Raw genomic sequence first — 8793 nt, 5'->3', positions numbered from 1 at the left:
AATATATCTTCAGGTTTTAGTTCAAGGTTACTGATTTTTCCTATGAAGTAAACTGAGTCCTTGATGTAGTGGGGTGTCTGCCCTATATGGGTTTGTAATTGTGTGGCCAGAAACTTGTCCAAGTCATATGTGGGGGATCCAATAGCACTCACTATGGGTCGGAGTGGAATGGAATCCTTGTGGCTCTTGGGAAGTCTATAGAGTCTTGGTGGGCGATCCTCAGATTTGCACAAACTTTGTCTTGTGGTTGGCTGAATTGAGGAGGTTATGATGAGGGTGTTCGTTTTTCTGGTGATTTTGCTGGTTGGGTCTTGTTTCAACTTTTTGTATATTGTGGGATCCAGGAATTCCTTGATTTTTTGTTTGTATTGTTCTGTATCCATGATTACTATGGCATTGCCTTTATCTGCTGGGAGAATAATGATTTCTGGATCCAAATTGAGGTCCTTGTTGGCTTTTCTTTCTTTTTTGGTTATGTTGCTGGGAGGTGGTTTTGCCTTGTGCAGAATCCTTGCTGTTTCCCCTCTTATTTCTTCTGCTTCCTCCTCTGGGAGATGGTGGAGGGCAGATTCCAGACAGCATTCTCTGAAAATGCCAGCGACATGCTGGCAAAACATCAGGAAGAAACTCTGCTAGAACATGGCCACATAGCCCAAAAACCCACAAAAAACTATGGATGTCAGCCATGAAAGCCTTTGACTTTGAATATGCAGCTTTTGTTCAAGGCAAGGAAAATCACAGAGAGATGCAATATAACTATGTAGTACCTTCAGCCACGTAAATGAATAACATTCTTTGATGGAACTAAGATTGTTTAAAAGGTAATTCTCATTGGACAAATTTAGAATTATACTAAAATTAGTTTCTTTGGCTGTAATGAAGTTTCTTCTGGATGTCTGCTGGTGTAAATAAGATTTCTTCTAGTTGAGATAAAATTATGCTATTTGACACATTAGTTTTGATCCCTTCTTCCCTATTTTACTGTTTCTCCTGTTACTAAATGGATATTCAACACCAACCATCATATTAGGAACCTATAATATAAATTCTAATTTATTATACTTAAATTATTGGTTACATCCAGTTACTAATCCAAACTAGAATAGATTCATTGTAGTTAAGTGTTGAATTGGTAAATCAACACTCGTGTAAATCCCATTGATCCAATGGCTCTACCATCACTGGGACTAGCAATTGGATTTAGCCTGCAAGCTAGATCACAAATTATTTCAATCTTGGGCATTTTTAAAAAAGTAATGTGACTCAATATCAGGTAATGTTATACACTGTGTACATGCTGCCCTCTAGTGTTAGCTCAGCATGTGCTAGAAATATTTTTGCCGAAAGGATACTCTCTTGTCTTTGCAACTAGAATTAAGTTTCTGTCTCTATATGTGCTACTGTATCAATGCAAAAAACCTGGATTTTCACTAAATTTGGAAGGTATGTTTGGGATGATTTATAATCTAGAATATGTACACAAATGGAAGACCTGACAAGGTACTCATCAATTTCCTCAAAAAAAGCTGGATGGATCTGTACCTTATCTGAAGGCTTGGGCTGGTTTGATATACACTATATGATAAGTGGAATATGTGAAACCCATGGGGGGGGGGATAGGTAGGTGTGATAGGAAATTGAAATAATTTGGATTTGTACCAAATTTGGAGTACATGTACATGATGGTCACACTTAGAATAAAGGTTTACGGTGTATGTGAAATCCACTTTGGAGGGGCATTGGTGGGTCACCCCTTTAATTTCCTTTTAAAAGTCTGAACAGATTTGTAATTAATTCAGAGAGTATGTTTGGAATTATCTGATTTAAAATCTAGTCTATGTGACATACAAAAATCTACATTTGGAGAAGGGCTGGTGGGACATCCTACCCCTAAAAAGCAGCCAAGTGATTTACATCAATTGTGGAGGACATGCTTATGATGGTCTGATGTAAAACACACAGGCAATGTGGTATACACAAAATCTACATATGCAGGGGATCCTGACTGGGCACCCCAGTACTTTCCTTGAAAATGGCTTGATGGATATATACAAATTAGAACAGTATGTTTGTGATTGTCTGATTCAAAATATAGGCCATGAGGAATAAAGGGCATCCCTGCTGGGGCATCTGTCACATTTGCTTGGAATGACTGGGCAGATAGGCATCACATTTGGAGGATATATTCAAAGCGTAGGCTAGATAATGTACACAAAATCCAGTTTGAGGGGGACTGGGAGCACCCACAAATTTCCTTGAAATGCTTTGACAGTACTTTCCTTAGTTGAAAAGTATTTTCAGCCAAGTTTGTGGGGCATGTTTGGGAAAATCAGATTCACAATATTGTCTATGTAGTGTACATAGAATCTATTTGAGGGGGATAAACTCTTATGGAGGATCCCACTAATTTAATCAGAGATGGTTGGATGGATCAGCAACAAATTATATGTCAGTTGACTAAGGGCATGCCAAATGTGGCACAAAAGGCTATAGGGAAGATGTCTTCCCAGTCAGAAGAACAGGGTAGATAAAGAAGTCCCAAGAAAAGGTAGTATCAATTTAGTAGGATTTCTCTGAAGGAGGATGCTTATTACAAACCAATATGTTTGTTGACTCAGCAGTAAGTTCCATTGAGTTTAGAGTGTATTATGGAAGTATGGACAGGATTGCAACGTACAACACTGCCTCTATTGTTGGGACTTAGCAGAAACTATGAAAAACAAAAGATTGCTTGGGGAAGAGCAAGACAAATCCTCTTTGCCCTTGCTTCTTCTAGCACATTGTCTTGTATGCAATACAGATAGGGTCTTATTATCCATTGATATAAGGATTGTCTTAAATGTGGCCCTCTTCTGAGTCCCCTGCAAACTCTAGTTGTGCTAACAAAACGGCAAACCTCTGTTCAATACTAAGGGCAAAATTAGATATTATACCAAGGGGAGTCTTTCATCTAAGGCTAACAGGAGCAGGGAGATGGGTGGGTAGCCTTCATGAGAACTGAGACTGGGGTTTGGATGGAAACCCACCTCTACAGTTAGAGAGAACAAGTAAGTAGCTATGTTAGTCTGGTGTACCAAAATGATCCTTGCAAAAGAAGCACAGGATATCAGAAAGAAAAACCACAACAGCTGCAAAATGCTGAAAATTTATTAATCATTGTAGGTGTTCTTTTAAAGAAACAAATAAAAATGGCAAAAGGTGAAGTTATCCCTCAACCAGGCTTTTGTTGACAGAAGATATTAATTCAGAAGAAAATAGCCCCTAAAGTCTATTTTCCCATAACAAATAAATAGTAATGATACAACATTTAAAAAAAATTAACTGTCTTAGAACAGAATTTATATTATTGTTTTTGTTGTTACCTCAGTTTACAAAAGCTCTTCATATGACCATTTGGCAAATACATCTCTATAATCTATATTCATTTTGTAAACAGTTATAAAAAACATTAAAATCTTCATACAATTATTATGCTGCTGATGATATGTAAACAGAGTGTCTTCTTCAGCAGCAGCCATACTTCATCAGGTTTTTTTTATTGCTGTTGTTTTGCATAAGAATAAATTTACAATTAACCTAGTATTGTAGCCCTGCATCATTCACCAGACTGAAGTTTGTAGAAATCAGGAATTTGAAACAACAGTTAGGAAGAGCAAACTGGCAAAGTAAGTGCTAGATTTTTAGTTGTGGATATAGTCACTGAGGAATGAAGTTGAAATGGAATGGAACGGGCCTCTCCTAATAGCTCTTGTACTTAAATTAATGTCTGACTAGTGCCAACTAGTAATGGGAAAAAAGTCTTGTGCTTATATTAGAAATATTACTATCCATGTGATGCTTGGGTAATGCTGGAGTTCTAACTTCATGGCGGGGGAGAGTTAAGGCTTAATCTTCCTACCGGCACTCTAATAATTCTCACCAAGGTCTTCTTCCCCTTCCCACATAATTTGCAGTTGGACAAGATAGCCTCACTCAAGGAAAGCATAAACCTGAGCATTTCTTGTTTGGTACACCAAATACTGTATAAGATGAAAGAAAAGGGGCCACTCTGGGTAGATCTAGAAAAAAATATTCATCTGTATGTTCACAATGCTGCATTGGATATTTTTCTACCTAACAGAAGATTTATTTGAATTTCCTTTGGGTTAATTCTTGTTCTTGGTCATTAAAAAAAGTCCTGTCCTTGTTACTGTTCTTCTTCCTGCTGTTGCTATTCCATTTGTTGCTGTTCCTCTTGTTGCTGCTCTTCTTGCTGCTGCTGTTCTTGTTCTTGTTCCTGCTGCTGTTCTGGAGAGGAGGTGGGCTGGAGACCACATTGGCTGGCCATACAGTCACACTCATCAACATGGATATAAGAATAATCCAGGGTGGAGCCATCAGGGCATGACAGGGTCACTTGTCTCTTGCTTGTCTTGAGTTCCTTACAACAGTTGCAGGTATGATCCATTGTGTTTGCCTTATAAGAATATCTAGAGAGTTACAAAGAGAAAACAAAGGAAGGTTAGAGTAACTTCTGGGGCAGGAGCAAGACTACCATTCCTACTCACTGTTAGCGTTCACAAGTCTTCAGTCTATATTGGAGGAAATTGGTTTTAAAATGTCTATATTTCAAACAGTATATGTTGCCAGGTTGGCTCATGTAGTTAAAAGTGTTTCTGCACTTGTCTGTTATACTCCCAAATGATTTCAGTCTCAACAAGTAAAATGACAGATGATTTTTAATTATATAATTAAACTATGGCTGGTGCCCTATTGGTGAATTATGATGGTGTAAGTCTGACTTATACTATCACAACTCACTTTTTTTAGTTGTTATGGAGTTCAGAATTCTATTCTGACCATGCAACAACCCAAATCCCCCCAAACCTCCCTTGTGAGCAGCACATGGTCAACGCCATATTGCCAGAGAGCAGGGGATCAATCGGGATTACTGCAGATATCTGTCCCAGCATACCCAACCACAGAAGAATAGCTAGATGCATCCCCACTGATCACCTCTCTTTCCAACAACATGAAAATCACCCCACCAGGGAGGAAGCACTGCTTACAAAGGGGTCTGAGGCTGGCAGCAGCAAGAAATGTAGCTAGGTTCCAAAACACACTTCAGAGATAATCCAATCTGGGACCACTTTAACTCCTCTGGCTCAATGCTAGGGAATCCTGGGTATTGTAGTTTACTGGGACACCAGAGTTCTCTGAGAGAGAAGGCTAAATGTTTCACAAAACTAAAGTTCTCAGAATTCTCTAGCATTGAGCCAGGAAAATTAAAGTAGTCTCAAACTGGATTATTTCTGGAGTGTGTTTTGGACCTAGGTAAGCACATGCTGTACTTCTTCATTGTACTTCTACAATGCTGAGGCCACCAAGCTTGGAAAACTTAGGTGTTTTGGATTACAATGCCAGGAACAGGCTGTGAAGCAGGACCACATGTATATGTTGCAATTCTATAGGTGCACAGAAAAAAGTACCAAATGTGATGCCTTGATGTTCTTTAAAATAATAAATATTTACATTCATTTCCTCCCAAAAGCAAATGTGAAAGTGTATGGGCAATGCCTCCTGAAACATCAGATGTCAGATCGCCTCCACCCATGCGTGTGTGTAAAAAAATTTCCTATGGGGTCATGTACACTCTCCCATTGGTAGGAAAGGAAGCTTGCATGCTTACATGCCTCTAAATTTTAGATAGTGCGCAGAGAGCTGTTCTCTAGTCTTTTGCACGCCTTTCAAAACCTCTCTCCTGGCAGTTGTGAAGACTGCGTACTAGTGGAGAGAAGGAGGCAATTCACTTGATCAAAACAAAGCTGCCCTGGGCTTCCAGGGGAAGGAAAAGAAGGTTGCACTTCATCTCTGAACAAGCCTTTATTTCATCCCTGTTCCAAGTTGTGACCAGCTCTTCCTACTTGTTTGAATTATCTCCTCCTCCCTCCCCTCCCCACTAGTAAGTACCAACAGGGCTCCTTCCTGAGATTTGACATCCATCAAAGCTAAGTGGGACGTGGAATGGCCCAAGTGGAACATTATGCTCTGCTGCACATTACAGGATCTTCTTGACCCATGGGTTTATGAATTTCTTGTTAGTGGGTTTAAATTTTAAGAAGGCCAATGTGATTCTTGATGTAGACTTCTAAAATCATAGAACTAGGGAGTGGAAAGAGGCCCCAAGGAAATGCTTATCTAAAGATTCCCTGTCAGATGGATACCCAATCTTTGTTGTTCTAAAAAAGAATAAAAAAACCTGCTGGACAAATTGCTTAATGTAATGGATTGAATTAAATGTCCTTTGCAATAGCTTCCACCTTCATATTTTGTAAGACAAAAGGCTAAAAGTTTGATCTACGATAAAAACTAGTGCATTTATATTCCATGAATTTTAGTGTTTTTCTTACAAAAAAAATACAATTATTTTGTGCCTATCAGCTACAAAAAATATAAAGAATTGAACCCAAGATTTTCTGGCCAACTATTTCAAATAAGCAAGACCTACAGAATCACAAATAAAAATTATTTGTAAGAGGAGCAAGGAATAGTTTTTTGCTACTTACTTTGAAGAGCTGCCACAGTGGCCTTCACAATACGTTAACTCAACAGGTGAAGAAGCTTCACAGTCATTGTATCTGATGACACTTCTTGTGCTTTTTGGCACACAGATTTTCACTGTAAAGGGAAGAAGTTTTTAATCTATCTATCTCTCTCTATATAAAACAATCAGCATGACTACATACTAAGGCTGTGGAAGACAGGATGGCATGTACACAAATATGCATATATGAAGAGATAGGGAAAAAGAAATAGTGGAGTCCATCTGGGTTTTTTAGAGCCTTGCAGTCCTCTTGAATCTTAATACTTTGGAGAGTAAAGAAGAAATCAAAAGGTATGGTAAATCTGTTTTTTTAAGAGCATGGGTGAATAAACTAGCTTTCCAGATATTGTTATGGTACAGCTTTCACCAGCCATGTTAGCAGGGACTGGTGGGGTTTGGAGTTCAGCCACATCTGTTATCTCCTCATCCAGTGGAACATCCACTCTAAATCTAGTGGCATGTTGCAACCTCTGTAAAGCTCTGTTGCAACCTCTGCAAATGTCTCATAAAACTACAGTTCCCAAGCTGTCTCAAACTGGAAGATGTCTGCAGTGTGTTTTGAACCTGTGATGTATAACTTCACCTGTTGTTTGTTTAAGGTAAAATTATTACTATTACCATTACTAAAAATTAAACTTAAAATGTGGAATCCTAGAATGCCTTTTTCTATTTCCCTGTCTACTGGTATCATTAGGAGCAAGGAAGCCTGCCTTATCTTATGAGTTTTAATACAGTGATTCTTCTTTTCACAGTATTACTTTTACAGCTAATACCTATACCAAGCTTAACACTTACTCTCTGCTCAGATAGTGTAATTTATTTGCTCACTTCCTCTCCAAATGCAGTTAATGTTACCAAAGACAGACTCTAGTGCATAGTGGAGATATTTTCAGCTGTATTTTAACATTTTTGGCATAACTTACATGGTGGTTGGCAGATCTTGCAACAGCCATCATCAGACTTTACCACATATTCCTAAAAGAATAACATGAGTTAGAACTGATTTATAGAGCCAAATATACACCCTCCAAACAAAATTGATTTATGCCAAAAAGGTGCAGGCCAAGACTGATAAATAAGCTTTGGACCCACAGACCCAAAGGAAATTGTCTCCAAAATGAATGTAATGCCTTCTATAATTACTAAAAATTATAACAATAATGAAATATCAAGAAACTATTAACAACAATTATATAACCTGTACCTTTGTTAAGGCTAAATTATATTTTCCCCCTTCTATGTACTTATGTTTATTAGTACCGTATGTATTTAATCCTTCATCTCACTACTTGTATGATAATCTAGGCAAGTTATTCCACAGTACACAGAATCCACAGGATTAACAGTACTGTACAGAGCTTTTATAGAATGCAATTAGTGTTTAGTGAGAAGATTTTGAAATGAATATTTTGTGGACCACAGTTGTTGCCTAGACTTAAATTCAAGTCGCAACAAATTTACATACAATGACACACTTCTAATTTTTTTGGATTTTGTTCTGAGGATAGAAAGTACGCAGATTTTCTGAAAACAAAACTAGAAGGAGGTAGAGATGGAGTGGCAATGCCTAAATAATGTAAAGGCACCAGATCTTATCTGATCTTGGAAGCAAAGCAGAGTCAACCCTAGTTAGTACTTGGATGAGAGCCTGCCAACAAATAACCAGGTGCTATAGGCTGTATTTCAGAGGAAGGAACTAGTAATCAACCTCGGAGTATCCCTTGCCTAAGAAAATCTTATGAAATCCACAGATCAACAGGCAATTTGAAATCACATGTGGAAGTTTGGAAGTTATATTTTTTTAAAAATCATATAATGACAGGCTGACAGTATCCATAAATCAACTGGATGAATTTGGATCTCATCCTTGCTAAAGAAAAGGAAGATCCTTTGCTGTCTGATGCCTTCAAGTCTAATTGAGAGGTTCCAAGGCTCAAGCCTACCTGGAAATTAGGCACTGAATTGGCAGCTCCTCCTTCACTATGTGGCTGTTCCTTACTTTTAGGAAGTAAGTGGCCAGGCCCTATGCAGAACAGCACATGCAGGAGGAACTTCCCTTCCCTTCTTACCTTCTTCAATAACTAGGCCCCTGGATAAGATGGGCTTTTGCATGACTGCTTAAATCTACAGTGCTATATAAATAAAGCATAATAATAATAATAATAATAATAATAATAATAATAATAATAATAATAATAATAATAATAATA

At 38.0% G+C, this 8793-nt stretch overlaps 1 protein-coding gene across 1 annotated transcript in view; it reads right to left on the bottom strand.

Annotated features, from left to right (window-relative positions):
* Positions 1 to 3167: 3167 nt before the first annotated feature.
* The window catches only part of LOC121919336 (intestinal mucin-like protein), a 10492-nt gene continuing 4866 nt past the window's right edge, over positions 3168 to 8793 (bottom strand). The window contains exons 7-9 of the mRNA XM_042445834.1: positions 7507 to 7558; positions 6546 to 6657; positions 3168 to 4469 (exon numbers count right to left, since the gene is read on the bottom strand). Of these exons, the coding sequence (XP_042301768.1) occupies positions 4211 to 4469; positions 6546 to 6657; positions 7507 to 7558 (423 nt within the window). The 3' untranslated portion in view covers positions 3168 to 4210. The remainder of the gene's footprint in view (positions 4470 to 6545; positions 6658 to 7506; positions 7559 to 8793) is intronic.

Source organism: Sceloporus undulatus, chromosome 1, assembly GCF_019175285.1.
Source record: "Sceloporus undulatus isolate JIND9_A2432 ecotype Alabama chromosome 1, SceUnd_v1.1, whole genome shotgun sequence".
Taxonomy (NCBI): domain Eukaryota; kingdom Metazoa; phylum Chordata; class Lepidosauria; order Squamata; family Phrynosomatidae; genus Sceloporus; species Sceloporus undulatus.
Note: the sequence above shows the minus strand (reverse complement) of the source record. Positions and strands in the feature narration are given on the sequence as shown.